The 23,376-nt window shown below is 35.5% G+C and overlaps 1 protein-coding gene across 10 annotated transcripts in view; it reads right to left on the bottom strand.

Annotated features, from left to right (window-relative positions):
* unc79 (UNC-79 domain-containing protein) overlaps nt 1-23,376 on the bottom strand; it is a 184,657-nt gene that overhangs the window by 79,111 nt on the left and 82,170 nt on the right. For 4 of the 10 annotated variants that reach the window (XM_068381893.1, XM_068381896.1, XM_068381901.1 and 1 more), the window contains 7 exons: nt 19,163-19,311; nt 18,596-18,753; nt 15,752-15,960; nt 15,470-15,644; nt 13,970-14,155; nt 13,806-13,820; nt 2,423-2,500 (listed from right to left, as the gene is read on the bottom strand). In XM_068381893.1, the coding sequence (XP_068237994.1) occupies nt 2,423-2,500; nt 13,806-13,820; nt 13,970-14,155; nt 15,470-15,644; nt 15,752-15,960; nt 18,596-18,753; nt 19,163-19,311 (970 nt within the window). The remainder of the gene's footprint in view (nt 1-2,422; nt 2,501-13,805; nt 13,821-13,969; nt 14,156-15,469; nt 15,645-15,751; nt 15,961-18,595; nt 18,754-19,162; nt 19,312-23,376) is intronic. The other 6 variants (XM_068381894.1, XM_068381898.1, XM_068381895.1 and 3 more) reach the window with 3 other exon arrangements.

Below are 23,376 nucleotides of genomic sequence, written 5' to 3'. Positions count from 1 at the left end.
TATAAAAATAATGTACCCAATGAGTTGCTTGATATCATCCAAAACACATAAGGTTAGCAGTTAGACATTGATACACTTAAGGAAAAGAAAATTTACCTGATGATGCTGATTAAAGAGCAAAATATATAAGAAAACTTTTCACACTGATTATACAGTCGGAATTCAAATTTTGACTATTAAATAAATCCCTTTAGAAACATAAGGAAACAATAAGAGGCTTGAAACAAAAGATAAATAATGTAAAGGTTTAAGGTATCCAGCAAATTATAGGACATAATTCAGGTAACATACGGTAAGACTGAAACGAAGGTAAGTAAGTGCGTTACCAAGTCAACGACCATTCTAGACAGAGTTATCTTTAGGAGGATCCCCGTCAATACAGTATTCCAAATATAATTGAATGCTGTATGCACAATCTACTCATCTTTCCACTACACTACCAAACGCTTGGAGGAATAATCAAGTTAGAAAACAAACATGGTCATTTCTTCGTACTATAAACTTTGCAAGCGACCAAGTCTACTCAGAAGTTTGAGCGATAATCGTATTTAAATTTGAACTAATAAAATCACAGGCTCAGCCTCTGACAGTGGCAAAGATAAAATCCATTAGCCTATCAAGTGTCTTATTTACTCAAAAATGCTATAATACTGTACTTGGCAACTTTCAGACCAAAATAAATTAGTGTTCCTACAAAAAAACTCAATCCAGTAAGGATGGAAACATCAGGATGTAAAAACTTAATAAGGATTGTATTTCCTCAAATCAATATTCGTGGCAACAGTAGAAGGTGTGAGTAAGGGTAGCAACAAATTAAAAAGAAATTTAAGTTGGCATAGACCAGAGAGGAAAAGTATAATATGTACGGTAATCAGAAGACATTTAGATTATTATGAGGTTGACCAGTGTAGCTGAAAAAAGATATTCAAGATGTATCCCGTAATTATTCTCCTCATCCAGCGACTCAACAACTTTTGTGATGCATACAACGTATCGCTTTTAAAACTCGTCATGCTATTTACATTCATAACTTAATTTGATCTTCCACAAATAAGTTTCAGTTAGTAATGAAATCAACAATATCACAAAAGATATCACAAACAATTCAAGATTAATCATATAAACTTTTATACTGTGTTTAAGAAATAGGGGGGATTATTGACTTCTTGGTTAAATACTTTAAAACTACGCAATACCACGAACTACAAAGGGAACTTACTTGTCACACAGTTGATCTACAAGATGTCTTGTATGCTGGTAATAATATTGTAAATCTGAATAAACGAATTAATTAACATTGCTGTCTAATACTGCTTTTCACTTGGATTTTGTAAATATCACAGAAAGCAAATATCTAAAATCCATACTGAAAGTATTTTACATTAGACCACTGGAAAATGTTTTTCAGGTTAGAACCTGAACCTCAAGGGTTGTGGTTACCTATCGGAAACGCCCCTGTTGGACCTAGATTTGAGACTCGCTCAAGTTCAATAGTTTTTAGTAATATCTACAATCTTACCATCCTTGAGAGCAATGGATGGAGGGGGGAGGGGTTTGGGGAGACTACAGATCTGCCTGTTGAGTCATCAGCAGCCATTGCCTGGGCCTCCTTAGTCCTAGCTTGAAGGAGGGGGGGGGGGGAATCCTTGGGTGCTGATCATGTGTACAATAGGGTTAGTCTCTAAGATATTGTCCTATCCCTTGTCTTTACCATTCGTGAGCTACCTTTAAACTTTTAAACATATGTGAGGACTCAGGAAAATTAGTCTAAAAGGCTACAGGGAAGACGAGTTATTCGGAAATTTTAGACACAGTGAAATAAAGACAGTATCTGCCAGAGTGATTGCACCAGAATGTGAATTTCAGGGAAGCTCATTGAATCTCACTCTACCTTAAACTACTGTAAAATCTTTACATCCACTCTACCCCCTTCCCTCATATGTATGGCACAACAGTGAAGAGGTATGTACCTATTGAGAAAGATTAGTCTTTAAGAGATTTAACCTCTGAGCAAAGTGACTTTGATTTCAATAATCTCCGACTGTGTTCCATTCGTAAACCAAAGCTAAGTACTGAATTTTCCAGAATTAATTAAAATTAACTGTATCTTAATACAGTACAAAATATTGTAACAAGATATAGAAAATAATAGGATGTTTCATGAAAGGTTTGACATGAGATTGAAATAATCTCAAATTTTTAACCTTCATGAATTTACACAAAATTTTTCAATCAAATTTTAAGGCTACTTTTGATAAAACAGTGAGACTTCCCTACCAAACCTGACCTATCCTACAACTTAAAGTCTTACATATGCTCTCAATGCCTGTGGGTCAAATACCTGTGAATAAGCCAAGTCAGAAAGAAATGCACCTCAAGCTAAGTATTATTTTTTTTGGTTGGAAAAAGTTTATGAACTGACCAAGACCAAATTTTGAAGTGCGTTTAAGTAACGGTGCTGAGGCTTGCCGGAGGTATGTTTTTTCCTTCTCTTTATCCACTGTAATGGTGTAGTTAAGATAAATAAAAATGAATAAAAATCCTTCCACTGACCATTTCCCCTGCTAACTTCAACACAGAATTAGATATTGATTGCAAGTCTGAATAATGTGAGCCTTCAAGATAAAATGCAAGAATGACACAAAGTATTTACTATAATCAACTGACTTTAGTACGAGAGATATATCAATCCCATCAAGATGCTGTGTTGAAATCAGGCAATCATATTTTATGCTAATGTTCTACAGGACTGCAACAGTTACTGCATCTATATTTTAACTGGAATTATTGGTCATTAAGAGTCACTAAAAAAAAATCAACACGAAGCCCGACAAAGCTTATCTTAAGCTGAATAACTGTCATTTACCAAGTTCATAATATCACAACGGACATAAACGGACAAATAAATCAAGACGACATGATCCATTCCACCGTGATGGAATGCTTAACTGACGCCACAAAGAATTTTAATACACTGTGACACAAGATCTGCAATATAAACACACATTATATCAATTTTTTACCAATACAAACATGACTTGAGGGTGTATCCATGCCATTAAGGTGTCAGGAGGTGGTACAGTATACAGCAAAGCATGGAAACCAGTGTTATGCTTAAGATGAAGGACATGATATAGTGACTAATAGCTAGTATCTAGTGGCATCAATGTATCAGAGGTGAGAGTGAGTTTATGTTTGGAAATTTTTATGATGGCTATAGATAATTTTATTACTCTAATTGATTATGATTAATCTGCCTTTTTTTCCCTAATAATTTTAGTCCTTAAATTTATACTTACCATTTGCTTATTTAATTTCAACTTTGGTTATTATTAATACTGTAGTGATAAGAAAATAATAATGATGATGATGATGGTGGTGGGGCTAATAATAATAATAATAATAATAATAATAATAATAATAATAATAACAATAATAATAATAATATTAATAACAATAATAATAATAATAATATTAATAACAATAATAATAATAATCTTTAAATAATAAAATGTTACTAAATAGTCTTTTTCTAAGCAAAAGATGGATACTGGTAGTCTAAAATTAAAAAATTCCCCAGTCTGACTTGCCATCTTCCAGCTCAAAACCAGCCCCACCCACTCCAAGCAGAACTAGGATACTACAGTTCAATTATAAAGAAGGAATTTCTACCTAACACCTAGACTGAACCCAGGACTCTTTAGTGAGGCAAGAAACTACTAACCTAAAAAAGATTCATGAAAAGAAAGACAAAACCTATGTGCATACTCAAGTTTCTTTGTGGCTCAATTGGTAATATCCTTGCCTTTTGCTTGTGTTCTAAGTTCGATTACAATTCTAGGTAGATATTAAATTTTACTACACATTTGATTGTGTGGTCATTACCATCAAGTTCACTCAGAAAAAGAAATTTGAATTAAATGCTATCATTTGCATCAATTATCGGCAAGGAAACTGTAAATATGGTATTCAAAGTAACTCTTTAGGTACTCTTTAATTCCAACTTCTTTTAGCTCCTTCGTGGTTCAATTATTTGTGCCCTTGCCTTCCCTGATGTTCTTTGGATTCTATCCTGATATGAGGTTAAAATTGATTTCTGTTTCTCAAAATTGTGTTTTCATTTAAGACATCCATCTCCATAAGGAGTATTGTTCCAAAATTCCAAGGGGTTCTTCTCACTGTTCCTCTTGAATGAGTGTAATCCAAGGATTTCAGTTTCATTATCCAGAAATTTATTAAGTGCAACTTTCAACTCGATGTAAGTGTTGCTTCTGGGTTTCTTTTCAACAAATGCTAAAGTGTATAATGTTAGTTTACACGCCTGGTTGTGTCTCCTTTCACAAACCCAAAATTAATCATGAAAAATTGTGAACTTGAGAGTTGGTTAATCTAGCAAATATTGCAGTTCATGTCATTCACATAAATAATTTTTTTGCATTCGACTCTGTTTTTAACACCAACATGTCTGCCCCTTCGAAGCAAAGGTTTGTCATTGCCTATAAACTGAAATTTATTAGAATTTTTTTTTTATAAATTTTACCTTCTTTTTTACTTTCTATTTATTCAGGAGCCAAAGTTTTATATGGGAATCTAAACTCCAGTTGATTACTGTCACATCTATTATTTTCCATTTTCAAATATCCATTTGTTTAGGGAAAACATGCACTTGTAAATTATTGTTTTACAGAGTTAATGGATGTTTATAGTACTGTGAACATGTGAATTTTTAGGCAATAAATGTGGCCCTATTATTCCCAGCTACTCTCCTGTGACCCACAAAATGAAGGTACAGAAAACAGTGGTCATATTTCTTTAATAAAACCATATATCCTAATGCTTTGCTCCATTCCAGGTAACACAATATAACTGCAAATTTCTTTAACGTAACTACATTTATCTGATGTCGGCTACCCCCCCAAAAATTGGGGAAGGGCCTTGGTAAATAGAGAGACATCTACCTGTATTTCAGTTTCTGTAGAACTAACCTAGCAAAAAATTTCTCCTGAAATTATTATAGAACTCAAAGTCTCAAAATTTAAAAAATCACCAAAGAAGATGGGAGTTCAGTATATGGAAGAAAAAATTAACATGAAGGTTAAAAGCATAATTGACTTATGAATCTTAATATAGAAATCAATACCAAAGTAACCATTATATGTGAAAATGGCAGATCACTGTATAAATATATTGAGTAAGATGCAAAAATATCATTTGACTGAAGTGAACAATGTTCTAAACTCTTCGATAAGATAAATAGGCATTGTATAGTGATTACGGACCTATGTCATTTAACGAAATAATGTTATGTTTCCAGGTACTGTAGAGACTTGTGAATCAAGTAATATATACAATGAACATCACAGGGATCCTTAAACTCTTCAATAAGACAAATAGGTATCGTATAGTGATTCAGCCCCTATGTCATTTAACAAAATAATGTTATGTTTCCAGGTACTGTAGAGACTTGTGAATCAAGTAATATATACAATGAACATCACAGGGATCCTTTAACTACTACTGAACAAACATAAAATTCAGTCCATGTGCTATGTTGATATGACTTACAACAAAATGTCATTAAAAAAAAAATGTCCAATGTCATTTTACTTCATCAGTTTACTGACCAAAAGAAAACTTGGATCATTGAATAAGAGAGTAAGAAATCAAATGGATTTATAATCTTTGGATAGAATATTGCTTCATAAAAAATCCTGACTAGAAAGAGGTCACCTCTTGATTAAAAAAGAACTTAACTAACGACAAAGATAAATATAAAATGAATTACAAATCTACGTAAATCATACAAAAAAAGTGACTCTATGACCTTTATGCATTTGTCTACAATATTATGCAAAAAACTGTATCGCACAATAAGACAACGATGGATGCTGGGTCCCACAATTCAAACATTCAATCTTTCATCTAGAATAAAAAAATCTTCTTTAAAAGGTATTAGCCGAGCCTCTTCACAAGCCTACAAAAAATTACAGGTTTTCAATAAGAGCTTCCAAGTACTTGATACAACACATATATAACATATAAAGCACCAATAAATAATGCAAAGCATCATAAGGCCAATGCAACAACTTGATTTGACTAAAACCCCAACAGTAATTTCATGGTGAGAAAATAACCGCTTCAACTGTGTAGTACTTAATCAATATATTGTATAAATGTCACAGATTTAACCGCTTCAACTGTGTAGTACTTAATCAATATATTGTATAAATGTCACATATTTAACCGCTTCAACTGTGTAGTACTTAATCAATATATTGTATAAATGTCACAGATTTAACCGCTTCAACTGTGTAGTACTTAACCAATATATTGTATAAATGTCACAGATTTAACCGCTTCAACTGTGTAGTACTTATTCAATATATTGTATAAATGTCACAGATTTAACCGCTTCAACTGTGTAGTACTTAATCAATATATTGTATAAATGTCACAGATTTAACCGCTTCAACTGTGTAGTACTTAATCAATATATTGTATAAATGTCACAGAGTTTTAAGTTCCTTTGAAAATATTGTCGGTAGTTTGTCAAAAACATCATAAAAATAACTCATGAATGTTAAATAAAGGTTATATATCTGAGTGTACTTCAATGCAATATTGTATTAACTATACTATGGATTAACAGCACTCAAAAATTAGTTAATACCACAAAAATTCATATATGGGCATTACTGTATTCTTACACAAGGCATTTTTCTCCATTTCCATATGCATATAGCCTTTTCAAGCTAATAAATAAAACCTTATTCCCTTCACATCAATATTGTCCTATATATGGCTTGGAAATTATTAAAATATCAAAAACAAAACCACAAATACAACTACTAAAATGAACAATCATTTTGTCCCTAAATGACCACAAGATGAGTTCATAACTAAGAAAAGTATATTCTTATTTCACATGATCCAAATGCGTACCATAGGCCCTTCGAAAATCTAATATTCGGTAGCATAAAGCTTTTTTTTTTTTTTGCAAACCTGTTAATCATAAAATGCCTTACTTCCGTACATTGGAAATTTACTTGTACTGTACCGACCTATTCACGTCAAAAAAATAGAAGAGCTTCTTTACGCAACTCCGACATCTAACATAGATTCACTCCATGATTACACTTCCACGGTCTTAAAAATCAACGTGATTGTTCATACAAAACCACTAATTAACCCTGTTAGCCCCAAAGGACGTACTGGTACGTTTCACAAAACTCACCCCTTTACCCCCATGGACGTACCGATACGTCCTTGCAAAAAACTGCTATTTAAATTTTTTTTTGCATATTTTTGATAATTTTTTTGAGAAACTTCAGGCATTTTCCAAGAGAATGAGACCAACCTGACCTCTCTATGACAAAAATTAAGGCTGTTAAAGCAATTTAAACAAAATATACAGCAAAATGTGCTTGAAAAAAAATAACCCCTGGGGATTGAGGGTTGGAAAGTTCCAAATAGCCTGGGGGTAAAAGGGTTAAATGCCTAAATACATATTCAAGCTAGAAGATGAATTTAAGCAAAAGAGCTTGTTAGAGAAGAAAAGAGAATTCAGGAAACCCAGTCTCCCATGACACTCATTTAAGTTTGTTTCAAAAATGTGTCTACATATCACCCAGAGACAATGCATGGCTTTCATTCACCTGGCAAAAAAATGTGAACAGGCATATACACCGAGCACTATGTGCTGAGCAAGTGTACTAAGAATGAGAGAATATAATTATGATGAACTAGATGCAGCACAGTCCTAATGAACCTGAAAAACATTGTTTTCCATGATAATAATTTATAATACATGGACAGAGCTCTTATCAGTAAAGCAGTTGGACGATAGCTTAAACTTCTGACTCGAGGAGGCAGAGTGACAACAGACGAAACTCTATAGGAGATAACATGTGCCAAATGGCACAAGTCAGAGCTGAAGATTCAGAAAAAAACGAAACTCTATAGGAGATAACACGTGCCAAATGGCACAAGTCAGAGCTGAAGATTCAGAAAAAAACGAAACTCTATAGGAGATAACACGTGCCAAATGGCACAAGTCAGAGCTGAAGATTCAGAAAAAAACGAAACTCTATAGGAGATAACACGTGCCAAATGGCACAAGTCAGAGCTGAAGATTCAGAAAAAAACGAAACTCTATAGGAGATAACACGTGCCAAATGGCACAAGTCAGAGCTGAAGATTCAGAAAAAAACGAAACTCTATAGGAGATAACACGTGCCAAATGGCACAACTCAAGAGCTGAAGATTCAGAAAAAGAAAGAGGTCATAACAATGCTTATAAGAACAGCTCTGATCAAACTTGAACCACAGATCTAGTATACAGTCTTTACAACAGGCTACACAATGCAGAGGGCACATGAGAGAATTATGCTAAATCTAACATGGAAGGATAGAAAAACAGCTAAATGGATACGTCAAATAACTAAAGTAATGGATATCCTTGAAACCATTAGCAAGCTCAAATGGAACTGGGCGGGGCACATTGCCAGGATGACAGACAACCGATGGACATCACGAACAACCTTCTGGACACCCCGAGGATACACAAGAAACCGAGGAAGGCAAAAAACCCGCTGGCGAGATGACTTAGACCAACATAAGCAACAGTGGCACAGAATAGCTTGCAATAGAAATCTGTGGAGGAACCTGGGAAAGGCCTACATCCAACAAAGGACTTTTGAAGGCTGAAATGATGATGATGATGATGACACAAGGGGACTGAGGAGAATGCTGATTTCCCCAATACAGTATGAAGATCAGTGAAGATGGCAGTCTTCTTCAAATGAAGAAATAAAAGAACTACAAGTCTGATGAGGCACAGTAAAAAGTGAAGCATAACTCCTGCACATGAGTAAAGAAATATAAAATCAAACCAGCAATTGAAATAGGTAAAATAGTAAATGCCGTAGTTTATTTCCTACACCGATTCATTGTATTAAAAGCAAAAGAAATAAATATCAATCAATAAATATATGTCAGTAATTTCTACAGGATAACTTCATCAAAAGCAAGTAATGACAAAGAAAATCATTCGCAACACTTAATGACAATTATACAAAATAAATTCTAACGCAAAGTAAAAGAGCTATAACAAATTATATCATTGAATATGGATTTATGAATCTGAGCCTCATGTCCTGACCAATCAGCAACAAAGTGAAATAGAGGGAAAACACTGCAGTTGCACTATGAAGCAAAGGTTCACACAGGCTGCACCGCAAGGAAGTAGGAAAGGAGGTAAAGTAGAAGGCTTAAAGATTGGTGTAGCTATGGGCAGAAGGGACACTGCAAAGACCCTTAAGGTTAAAACTTGAAACTATGAGAGTATCAAGGTAAAAAGGAAACCTTAAGAAATATCCACAGGCCATGAAGAAAGTAAGCTACGTACTGCAAACTATTCCTACTAAAAACAGAAGACTGGGGATTAGGGTAATAATTATAACAAAGTATAATTAAAGAGTAATGCCAGTCTGGATGTTCAGCTTTCATCTTCCTCAATTTGGACAGCTTGGTGCAACTGAGATTTTGTGGCCTGGCAATAAGCATTTCATGATTACCGGTTTTGTATGAAAAACTTTTCATCTAGATACATATCTGTCAGAGCCTGGATTTGGATCTTCAATATTTACTCTAGAGTAAGAGGATTCTACCAAGATGATCTGAATCATTATTAAATTCTTCAAGACTTCCATTCAACCCATGAACAGGACTTCCACATTAGGAATGTGGGTTCTGGTGATACCAATCTTTCAAAGGTAACCAGCCTCCTTTGCTGACAGTGGAAAACTTATACAGTAACTTGATTAAAAAATAATTACAATAAGCAGTCTACACTATCAATGTTGTACGTGATTTCACAGAATACAAATTGTCTGATATGTTAGGCAAAATCAAAATAGGTGTTTTTATCTTGTGCATGTATCTTTTAAGGAGACAGAAAATAATATAAAATCATAATTTGGAAGCCAAACTTGTAGCTGCTATCTTGTGTTTACAGCACAGCCGAGTTGGCACACATGCAACTATGGACATGGTTAAATCGAAAGGAAAATGGAACTATGTAAAACAATAAACCCTTTTATCCTTTTATTAGCTAAACCATCATTTTCTGAAATGATTCTATCATATCCTGAACTGGTGCAGCCTTAGCTCCTTGGCAGATATCATCGAGTCTACTAAGGATTCATCAACCCCTGGAGTGACAACATGCCTAGATGGAGTTCCTGTTAATGACTGTACTCACTGATGAGACCTTCAACTTCATCCTAAACTAGGTCTGTAGAGATAACGTTCTGGTGTTGGACAAAGCCAAGGATGCGTTCAGATCCCTCTTAAAAATATCTATAATGAGGGACCTCTTTGTAACCCAAACTATATCTAAAAGGATGGTGAATTTATCATGCATAGGTAAAGTATATAAATAACACCTTCAGGGGGATTAATGAAGGAAACAAGATAATGTAAAATGTCCAAAGTCACCCGCAATACACCTGAGAGGAGTATAAAAAATATTCCTTTCTTAATGTCCTTATCAGACAAACTGGCTGGGGTATAATGAAAAAGGTATATATTGAAGTCATTAATCTGGTTAAAAGCATCCTGGTAAATAATGCTTCTTCTAAATGCAACATTGATTTGTGGGAGATTACAGATGCTTGACCCACGGTATGGACCAGTGCCCTCCCCCAAGGACAAGACAGGACTAATACAACTAATCGTTCAAATGGCAGAACCTGATCCCCCCATAATCAGGCTTTATGTAAAACCAATATGCAAAGGAGGGACGCAACTTCAGACATTAAATTGTTTGCGGTCCTCAGTTCACATGAAAATACTGTACATGCAACTTAATGAGAAAATTTTTCTGATATTGTGATTTCTTATTGTCTTGAATAAACAACTTCTGTGATGGCAGACATAATGATCGACACATGCTGCTCTAGAAAAGCATTCATCCCTTCATGTCAGACGCAGCCGCCTGAAAATCCTATAAAATGAAGTTGCCTCGTTTTTGTGGCGTTAACGTCTAGACTTAATATTCCTCTTTTGAGAAATGTGAGAAATTTTCTGCTGCACTACAGTGGATCATAACTTCTTTAGCTGTAAATGCAGTGTGAATGCTGAATAGACTGTGATGGATTGTATTTCCAAGAGGGATCATGCGAATGGCAAAATTGTTATGAGCCTGCTAGAGGGAAACAATTCTGAACAAACTGCCCTAACATTGAAGAAAATCTTGGAAGACTTTGTTCTTCATTGGTAAAATAAAATCTGTTCCTATGTTGATCTTAATGATGAGATAAATAACCTTTACAGTAGTCAATTCTAAGTCTGGTCTCTTGCAGTAGACCTGTAAACTATGCCTGGATTACAATAAAGAAGCTTCTGCTTGTAATTATAAAAGACCTCTTGGCTAGGGGGCGATGAAAATCAGTAGTCTGACAGGGTCTCAAGTTTATCCCATTCCTCTGGGCTAGATTGTTGCTGATGCTAGAATCTGGAGTGACAAATTCCATCAAGGGAATCTTAATTGGGATACTTTTCCAAACAACACGAGAGAAAAGAACTCCTTAGAATCTTGGTATATTGAATAGCAAAATATTGTTAAAAACTTATACTCTTGAACTGGAAAGGAACACAATTCTGTATAATAATGAAGATTCATCAAAATAGACTAAGAATAATTTTTGTTTTATCATCCTTCTCTAATTGAACCGTGAAGAAATATGGAAAATGCCATGAAGACTAACAAGACCCTGATTAACATTGTGTACCATGATGAAGCAGCACACAAAAAGTCAAATCCTCATAAAGAATTTATTGGAATCACACACTACCCTTAGGCATTCCAGCTAAAGAACCGGGAATAACCTTGAACTCGAGTAGCGCCTTGTACTAAAACTGCAGGTATCAAACACAGTATTGTAAGAACAAAACCTTAAACCTTAAAAATAGAACAGAGAAAGTTGAAAATGAATTCTGTACAACTTTACCGCTAAAGATCTCACCGAGTACGAACGACAAGGTGACTCGATAAATCAATCAAATCTTTTACCAAGACATAGAGGATTCTACTTTGGTGAAAGGGCCAACTACAGTCAATTTCTTTTATCGATGCAGATTTGCACCGACTCGCAGCGGTGCCCTTTTAGCTCGGAAAAGTCTCCTGATCGCTGATTGGTTGGATGAGATAATTCTAACCAATCAGCGATCAGGAAACTTTTCTGAGCTAAAAGGGCACCGCTGTGAGTCGGTGCAAATCTGCATCGCTAAAAGGAATGGACTATAGTAGTCTTACCCATTTTTGAAGGCAATGGCGGAATTGGATCACTTCATTGTTATAAAGACTAAGAAATGAAATACTTAGACTATTTCTGTTTAACAAGGATGGTATATTCTTGAAAAACTTGAAGGGCAATACCTCAAAAAAAAAAAAAAAAAAAAAAAAAAAAAAAAAAAAAAAAAAAACAGTACCCAAAATTGATTTTTACACCCACTTTAAAGCCTTTCTTGTTAACAAAAGAGCCAAAGGCCCAGATGATTAAGAATTACATCATAAACAACTATAATAATAATAATAATAATAATAATAATAATAATAATAATAATAATAATGTTTAAGAAGAAAATAGAATAATGTTCTTACAGGTAAACAATTTGTGTCAAATTTAAGTAAATTTTACATGAGCATTACAACTCACTTTTTTTTTAATATTCTAATTAATCAAGAAGATAGCCTTTCCTCAAGGTGTTAACAGATGTGAATTAACGAATGCAGAATTACTATCACAATGTTTACCCTATCGTCATGACAAAAAGATCTTGTGGAAGGCAACTAGAATAATTTCTAATAATAGGAAAAGGACCATTCTGAAAAATTAGGGTTCTAAGTTAATTGGTATCAAATTGCTACATTTTATATCAGTAATAGTAATAATCAGAGTAATAGTAGTAGTAGCAGTAGTAGTAGAGTAGTGGAAGGAATGTTGTATATGAAATTCTTATTTCAAAAAGAACCTAATTCCAGTTCCAGAGAACTTATCAAAAACGGAATATGAGCTATATTGTTCGAAAACAATAACTACCATTAACAGGAAAAAGGTGTTTAAAAAATATTCTTTGTAAAATAACTAAACATATTTCTATTGCAATCTACACCTTAATTTTTACAATTAAAACTTACCAAACTGCATATCACTGTAGTTGTACGAATTTCTATTACTATTCTGTTTGAGTTAATGGTATCAGGTAAAAGAATTTATTCCATGTATAAGCAATATGTCATTTATGATACATCAAATGAAAATATATTCCTAAATATATTGTGTTTTCAATTTTTTACCATATAAGATCCAATTCATAACAAAATTAAAGCATAAAATAGAACTATATTTTTTTTTCAACTACTGCTAGCAGCAAGCATTATCAAAGCAATTTTGAATCTTTGTAAGCAATCTTATCAACACAAGAATCCCTATACTAAAATCACAAACTTTAGAGAACTTTTGGCAATTATTCAAATGAGCAAATTTTTTAAAGACAATAGCTATGCAAACCTTGAAATAAACTAAACAACTGTCATGTCTATCTGTTCTTACATCTCATTAAGCCTCAGCGTTAGGTAGTTAACACTGAATTCATATAAACTATGTGATCTAAAGACAATATCTAAAATTCTACGACATTTAGTGAACTCCTTTGAAAATCTAATACCTTGTGATGACATTAAGTTGCTCTTAACTGAACTGAACTACAATATAGAAATGATAAGTGAAAAATTTACATACCAGTGTGCTGCACATCTGTAAGTTTTAAGATTTTATGAAATACATGTAACGATATAGTGAACGAAATCAATCACATTGACTTTAGACTATATTAGACTTTACTCCATTTAACATCCAACATTTCAAATACACAGTACAACATAGATCACTTCAATTTCCCTTACCTTGTTTCTCTACGGTACGGTTAAGCATGTTAGCGGGGGCAGACATGGTGCGTTTGTACGGCCACTTGGTGCCCAGGGATCCCGATAGGGTTCTGACGCTAGCGCTCTGGACCAAAGTAAGAGCATCCTTAGCCCGATTCAACTTCCTCTCGAACACATCACTCGTCATGTCTGAATTTTTCAAGTCTGCAAGGGATGGTAAATAAATACAAAAATCAAAGAAACATTTATTAGAGACTTTACTATAGCTGTAGCTGATAACTATTAATTTATTGCAGCAAGACTTCTCATATCAAAATGTAAATAGTACTTAGGAGTTGAAGAGAGTTCAGGTGAAAAGTACAGTTATATATTTAAGTTTCACAAAATATCAGTTGAAAAAAATTAACCTTTATTAAAGAAATAAGGTTGAATTACAAATCTATTAATAATAAAAAAAAAAAATCAGCTGTTAAGATTCCTATGATAAAAGCAAGGTAATATTTCCAAAGGAATTTGATATGAGAAATAGTTGAATGAGCTGATAAGGATAAGAGTCTTTGAAGTTCATCATTATCAAAGCTAGCTAGACTCTTTAGTAGCTGGAGTGGCATTATTGTTGTAGTTCTCTCTTTAATAAACTAGCATAGTCTTCTCTGAACTTCTAACATGGTTAGCAACCACAGAAACATACTTTTCCATTAGAGGAACAATGAGGTCTTCCCACTCCACAGAATGATTTTCTAAAGCCCAATACCATCCCCAGCATGGGATACAAATTGAATGTGGATCAAGATCACTCAGAAACAATTCTGTAGAAAATTCTATGCAATAATTAACAAATCCAGGAGACATCTCTCTAAAAGCCCTAAGTCCAAATAACTGAACAATCTGGAGTATAGGACACTGCAGATCAAGCCAAGAACATAGCAGAGACTGAGAGACAAAAGGTGGTATGACAAGCTCAAAGCACTTTTATGAGTGATAAAGACAATAATATTTGTCAAGTACCAAAGCACAATGAGAATATACTTTGTTAGTTACAATACAGTACTAAATCAAATAAGACACACTTACATTTTCATTCTTGAATTGCTTTACAAAACAAACCTAAAACTGTATTTGAAATAGCAAAAAAATATCTGAAGTCTGTAAAAATATCACATTTTCATTCTTGAATTGCTTTACAAAACAAACCTAAAACTGTATTTGAAATAGCAAAAAAATATCTGAAGTCTGTAAAAATATCTAAAGCAAGTTAATGGTCAAACTTAGCAACAAAGAAATTTAAAATGTCAATGTTTACAATGCTGAAGATGTATAATTTCAGAAGTCAATTTAGAATTTTAAATATCTCACTCTTCTCTCCCAACTATCCATTGTAGATTTGTCTTTTGGTGGGGCAAATAGAAATAATAATTATATAGAAATTCAGTGACACTCCCCAATAAATAGACCGACTTGAATACTGTACATAGAACAAAAGTCATAAACAAAAGAAAATACTATACGCAGATTTACCTCTTGGAAAAGCTATTTCTCCATATTTCTCCAAAGCTATCTGAGCCTCTAGATAAAGAGCATCAAATCTATTGAAGAAAAAATCCCACGTGAGTATTCGTCGATCTGGTAGACGAGAACTGAGTTGGTGCAAAGCTTGAATTATCATAGGCCTGTCCATGATCACACTGTCAAACTGAAAAGAATCAACATATTATTTTGAATTTTATTCAGAATTTTGAACAGCTCATAATATAAACAACAACCAACACTAAAATGTAAAGTAACAACCACTAAACAGACCTGTTGCTCTAAGCACCAGCACAGAGCTCTGAGTCCACTGTCTGGCAGTGTCGTAAGGTACAAGGAGGCTCTCTGGGCAACTGATACATTTATATCATCTAGTGAAGCTATGAGAAAGCAGAATGCATGTGCTATTGCCGCTTGAAGTCCCGGACAATGGCGCACCGAAGAGACGCCCAGGAATCTTCCAATGACGACTACTTTTTCAACTGAAATGAAAAGTATTACATGAAATAAACAAAATCTACTTTATGTATGTATCTTTATAACATTCCCATAGACATTAAGTACTCCCCCGTTGTTTTAATGGGCTGATGATGTAGACTTGGAGTTAATAGCATGAATTAAATATCAGAATGAAAGTACAGTGAACCCTCGTTTATCCCGGTAGATAGGTTCCAGTCGCGGCCGCGATAGGTGAAAATCCGCGAAGTAGTGACACCATATTTACCTATTTATTCAACATGTATATTCAGACTTTTAAAACCTTCCCTTGTACGTAGTACTGTTAACAAACTACCCTTTAATGTACAGAACACTTAATGCATATACTACAGTACCCTAAACTAAAACAGGCACAAATATTAAAGGTGATTTTATATCATGCATTTCCTAAACATGCTAAAAAGCACGATAAAAAATGGCAACCAATGTTTTGTTTACATTTATCTCTGATCATAATGTAGAAACAAACTGGAGGTAGAGCTTTGCTTATTACCCAGACATATTTCCCATACTTTTCCCTTAGAACTACATCACATCTTCCTACTTTCGATATATAGATATATATATATATATATATATATATATATATATATATATATATATATATATATATATATATATATGTATGTGTGTGTATATATATATATATATATATATATATATATATATATATATATATATATATATATATATATATATATATATATATATATATTTAATGTATACACATATACATACCTACATATATACATAAATACATGCATACATATATATATATATATTACTGTATATATATGGGTTATGGAAAAAATCCGCGAAGTGGTGAATCCGCGATGGTCGAACCGCGAAGTAGCGAGGGTTCACTGTACCGTACAGAACGTTCTCAAATTACAAAATTAATAGATTCCAAGAAGCGGTTTGTAATTTTTTTGCCTATGACTTCCTGGTACAAAAGTCAACAAATAATCAGGTTTCATATGAAATAGATATCAGGTTTTAACAAATGTCATTTTGCTTAAATGTATTAACCCTTTTACCCCCAAAGGACGTACTGGTACGTTTCACAAAACTCATCCCTTTACCCCCATGGACGTACCGGTACGTCCTTGCAAAAAACTGCAATTTACAACTCTTTTTTTTTTTTTTTATAATTTTTGAGAAATTTCAGGCATTTTCCAAGAGAATGAGACCAACCTGACCTCTCTATGATGAAAATTAAGGCTGTTAGAGCAATTTAAATAAATTATATTGCAAAATGTGCTTGAAAAAAAAATAACCCCTGGGGGTAAAGGGTTGGAAAGTTCCAAATAGCCTGGGGGTAAAAGGGTTAAATGATACAATACTGTTTTATTACATTATTTCTTCATCCTATCTTTGTTATTTTCTGTTTTCCTATCATGTATAAATATAAAGACTCCAAACAACATTGCAAATCTTTAAGATATTCTTAATCTAATCAAAGATAAGAGTATTTCTCTTACTTTTCTGCATTTCATAAAATAAACTTTCTGAAGGCAATGAGCAGAAAAAAAATTCTACCATTAAACTATACAATAAAATGCTGTGGTGAAACTTTAATACTAGGTTACTTCACACTGCGCATGCAAGGAATATCAAAAATTATAAGAACTCTTATTCAATTTACAATTAACTACTGCACTTTAATTGTTCAGTGGTTACTTTCCTCTTGGTAAGGGTAGAAGAGACTCTTTAGCTATGGTAAGCAGCTCTTCTAGGAGAAGGACACTCCAAAATCAAACCATTGTTCTCTAGTCTTGGGTAGTGTTATAGCCTCTGTACCATGGTCTTCCACTATCTTGGGTTAGAGTTCTCTTGCTTGAGGGTACACTCGGGCACACTGTTCTATCTAGTTTCTCTTCTTTTTTTGTTAAAGTTTTTATAGTTTATATTGGAAATATTTATTTCAATGTTTTAACTGTTCTTAAAATATTTTATTTTTCCTTGTTTCCTTTCCTCATTGGGCTATTTTCCCTGTAGGAGCCCCTGGGCTTATAGCATCCTGCTTTTCCAACTAGGGTTGTAGCTTAGCAAGTAATAATAATAATAATAAAAAAGTATAAATGAAAAAATTTCCCTACCAAACTTGTAAAAATCAGCGTAATTGAGGTCATACAGCAGAACAAGAGGGGATGGCATGGAGCCAACCTGTTTCTAATAATTAACCCCTTTTACCCCCAAAGGACGTACTGGTATGTTTCACAAAACTCATCCCTTTACCCCCATGGACGTACCGGTACGTCCTTGCAAAAAACTGCTATTTAAATTTCTTTTTGCATATTTTTGATAATTTTTTAGAAACTTCAGGCATTTTACAAGAGAATGAGACCAACCTGACCTCTCTATGACAAAAATTAAGTCTGTTAGAGCAATTTAAAAAAAATATACTGCAAAATGTGCTTGAAAAAAAATTACCCATGGGGGTTAAGGGTTGGAAAGTTCCAAATAGGGTTAATGGACAAGTGTAGTAGTCAAATTAAAATACAGTAAGTAATTTACTTGTTCTGATCTAAACCCTTTCATTCTATTTCCTTGGGTGATATTTCCCATCATCTTTAATCCTACGTCTATTTATCCATTATTGATTTCTCATTTACGTACCTGCTTGAAACCTTACTTTCCAATCTTGATGTGTGAAATTATTTTCACAAAGCTTCCAGAATATGTCTGCACCACAAGGCAGAGTCAAAAAATGAAGCAGCAATCGTACGGCCACTTCAGCAATGTGCGACCACTCGGCCTCAATCAGGGACCACATGCTAGAAAAAAACATGACAGACTAAAGACGTGTGCACTAAGGATTTTTACGGTATATGGCTACTTTCCACTACCTGAATCGCATTTATTTCCTAACTCGAAACTCTCAGCAAATTCTTATGATGCTTTTCATTTTTCTGAAAGTTTTCTTATACAGTACTGTACTGAAATGACTTCTAATGTTTTTATTTTTACTGTATTTACTGTTTGGATAAAAATTACATACAGTACCTGTATTACTTTTTATGTAATATTTTATGCTACTAGCAAGTCAGCTGTAGCACGAAACAATATATTTACTTTTACATTATTTGTAAGGAGAAATAATGATTCGGCATTTGAACGAATCGGTATTTGGACATTTTTTGGGGAACTAATTATGGTTGAATACCAAGGTATTACTGTACTTACATCTTTACAGATTTGTTTTCTTGACACCATATCAGAAAACCTCGATGATCGTTCGCAGCATGTGCCATAGCTTCACCGTGCAGAATCAAATACTTCAAGCACTCACACATATGATAAATGACATCGCCATCTTCTGAAGTCTCAAGTCCCTGGAACAAAGGATTTTCATTGACCATTTTACATAATACATATACTATTGTGCGGTACAATTACTAAGTCAGGGTATATAGTTTACTATTGTAGCCTATATTAGTAATAACTTTCAAAACATCATCATCATCACCTCCTACGCCTACTGACGCAAAGGGCCTCGGTTAGAATTTGCCACTCGTCTCTATCTTGAGCTTTCAATTCGATACCTCTCCATTCATCATCTCCCACGACACGTTTCATAGCCCTCAGCCATGTAGGTCTTCAAAACACAACTAATTACAGTATTACCATACTTATCTCGAGATTCATGCGCTACTCCTTTTATGAAAGAAGACGTATGACAACCACTTCAAAAATACACAAATTTTTCCCTAATCTGTACGATAGCAATTTCTCCCCTATGGTAAGATGAGCTATGGTAAAAAATATAGCAATAAGATCAGGCGTGAACCAGCGTCATCTCGCCCAAAGCGACGTGAATCGTTTCTTCTACGAAGAAACTTTGGAAAAGTCCCTTTGTTTTTATCATTTCATTTTCCCCTTTCTGTTTCATCATTTGGTTACTATTCCCTCCTTACTCACATTATAGAAATATGTCTCAAGACTGCATTAGTGTTTATTACACTAATTTATTTACAGTATCTAATTAATTAACATTGTATACAATTTGATACTTTTATACACAGTACAGTGGTAACGTGTTTGCCTAGTATTCGCATGGCAAGAGATCGATCCCCGCCCAGGGCCGTGAGTTTAAGCTGTTTAATGGGGAGGCTACTGCTGTGGTAGGGCACCACAATGGGGGGTTGGGCTTGCCCGGCTGACGTTCTGGTGAGCATCTATTCTGATGGAACTGGAACTGAAACCAGTCACCTTTAACCTTTAACCTTTATTTTCTTTTACTGTACAGCTATTCATTATGCAATATGTTATTTTCATTAGTAAAATAAATTTTTGAATATACTTACCCGATGATCATGTAGCTGTCAACTCTGTTGCCCGACAGAAATCCACGGTCGGGATACGCCAGCGATCGCTATACAGGTGGGGGTGTACACAACAGCGCCATCTGTGAGCAGGTACTCAAGTACTTCTTGTCAACAAGAACTCATTTTTCTCCTCGGTCCACTGGTTCTCTATGGGGAGGAAGGGCGGGTCCTTAAATTCATGATCATCGGGTAAGTATATTCAAAAATTTATTTTACTAATGAAAATAACATTTTTCAATATTAATCTTACCCGATGATCATGTAGCTGATTCACACCCAGGGTGGTGGGTGGAGACCAGCATACATGTTAACAAAGAAGCTAAGTATCCCGTATCTTATTTTAGCCGTTATTCAAAATAACAAACATAAAATAAATAAGTACCTGGTAAGGAAGTCGACTTGAACCATTACTCTGCCTTTTTAAGTACGTCTTCCTTACTGAGCCTAGCGATCCTCTTAGGATGCTGAGCGACTCCTAGGTGCTGAAGTATTAAGGGCTGCAACCCATACTAAAGGACCTCATCACAACCTCTAATCTAGGCGCTTCTCAAGAAAGAATTTGACCACCCGCCAAATCAACCAGGATGCGGAAGACTTCTTAGCCTTCCGGACAACCCAGAAATATTTCAAGAGAAAGATTAAAAAGGTTCTGGAATTAGGGAATTGTAGTGGTGGAGCCCCCACCACTACTGCACTCGTTGCTACGAATGGTCCCAGAGTGTAGCAGTTCTCGTAAAGAGACTGGACATTCTTAAGATAAAAGACGCGAACACTGATTAGCTTTTCCAAAAGGTTGCGTCGAAAATATTTTGCAGAGATCTATTTTATCAAAAGGTCACGGAAGTTGTGATAGCTCTAACTTCGTGTGTCCTTACCTTCAGCCAAGCTTGGTCTTCCTCATTCAGAAGGGAATGAGCTTCTCGTATTAACAGTCTGAAAATAATAGGATAAAGAATTCTCTGACATAGGCAAAGATGAATTCTTAACTGAACACCATAAAGCTTCAGACGGGCCTCATAAAGGTTTTTAAAATAGAACTTAAGAGCTCTACAGGACATAATACTCTTTCTAGTTCCTTTCCAACCATATCGATAAGTTTGGAATAACGAACGATATTGGTCAAGGCCGAGAAGGCAGCTCGTGTTTGGCTAGAAAACCAAGATGTAGAACATGTAGCCGTTTCGGATGAAAATCCGATGTTCTTGCTGAAGGCATGAATCTCACTGACTCTTTTAGCTGGTAAAGCATATCAGGAAAAGAGTCTTAAAGGTGAGATCTTTCAGGGAGGCTGATTGAAGTGGTTCGAACCTGTCTAACATAAGGAATCTTAGAACCACGTCTAAATTCCAACCAGGTGTAACCAAACGACGCTCCTTCGTGGTCTCAAAAGACTTAAGGAGGTCCTGTAGATCTTTATTGTTAAAAAGATCTAAGCCTCTGTGTTGGAAGACTGATGCCAACATGCTTCTGTAACCCTTGAAAGTGGGAGCTGAAAGAGATCGCTCTTTTCTCAGATATAAGAGGAAGTCAGCTATTTGAGTTACAGAGGTACTGGTCGAGGATACGGATACTGACTTGCACCAGTTTCGGAAGATTCCCCACTTCGATTGGTAGACTCTAAGGGTGGATGTTCTCCTTGCTCTAACAATCGCTCTGGTTGCCTCCTTCGAAAAACCTCTAGTTCTCGAGAGTCTTTCGATACTCTGAAGGCAGTGAGACGAAGAGCGTGGAGGCCTTGGAGTACCTTCTTACGCGTGGCAGACGTAGCAGGTCCACCCTTAGGGGAAGAGTTCTGGGAACGTCTACTAGCCATCGAAGTACCTCGGTAAGTTATTCTCTCGCGGGCCAGAGGGAAGCAACTAGTCTCAACTTTGTCCCAACGTGAGAGGCGAACTTCTGCAGTACCTTGTTGACAAACTAGAACGGAGGGAATGCATATAGATCTAGATGAGACTAATCTAGTAGAAAGGCATCTAAAAGAACCACTGCTGGGTCTGTTGAGAGCCTCTTGGACATCGAGGTTGCGAAGAGATCTATGGTTGGATGGCCCCAGGTGACCCAAAGTCTCTTGCATACATCTCTGTGGAGGGTCCAATATGTTGGAATTATTGTCCCTTCCTACTGAGACAAACTGCTAAGACATTCAAGTTGCCTTGGAAGAAATTTGTTACTAGTGAAAAGTCTAGACCTGTTGAACAGGAGAGGAGGTCACTAGCGAACTAGCACCATGTCAGAGAGTAGGTCCCTCCTTGCTAGGAGATGAACATCAAAGCAGGGAGTTGTCCGTGTTGACCTCCATTACTTTGTCTTGAAGGAGAGACCTGAAGCTTTTCCAGGTCAGACTTACTGCCAGAAGCTTCTTGCAGTTAAAATGCATTGTCCTTTGACGCGAGTTCCATAAACCCGAGCATTCCCTACCGCCTAAGGTCGCACCCCAGCCTACGTCCGATGCGTCTGAGAAGAGAACGTGGTTGGGAGTCTGAACAGTCAGGGGAAGACCCTATAAAAGGTTGAAAGTCCTTTCCTCAGGTTAGACCAGACTTATCTTCCGGAAACCGGGATCGAGACCGCTTCTAGCGTTTTGTCCTTTTCCAGTGAAGAGCTAGATGAAACCGAAGAGGACGGAGGTGTAGTCTTCCAAGTGACACCAAATGCACCACGGATGACAGTGTCCTAACCAGACTCATCCACAGCCTGACAGGGCCGTATTCCTTCTTCAGCATCTTCTGGATGGATAGCAGGGCTGGGGATTGATCTTCTTGTTCAGCCATGTCCTCATCAGAGGGTTCCTCATCCGAAACTGATGAGGAAACGGCAACGGAGTGGGCAACGTCTGACTCGCTGAATCCGGTCGCACTGGTGGATGTGTGACGGAGCCGGACACCAGATCATGGTACTGCTGCACAGTCTGTGAACTGTCAACCATGGGGAAGCGAGGAAGTACAGCGACAACCCGAAACTGTCTAGACTGTCTGGGTAGTACAGACAACCCCTTATAGGGTTGCTGAGGTTGCCGCACTGCGTCACAACAAGTCACCTCTGCTGGTTGTTGAACGTCTTCCCAGTGACACA

The sequence above is a fragment of the Palaemon carinicauda genome, chromosome 10 (assembly GCF_036898095.1).
Source record: "Palaemon carinicauda isolate YSFRI2023 chromosome 10, ASM3689809v2, whole genome shotgun sequence".
NCBI lineage: Eukaryota > Metazoa > Arthropoda > Malacostraca > Decapoda > Palaemonidae > Palaemon > Palaemon carinicauda.
This window is presented reverse-complemented; position numbering and strand designations above follow the sequence as displayed.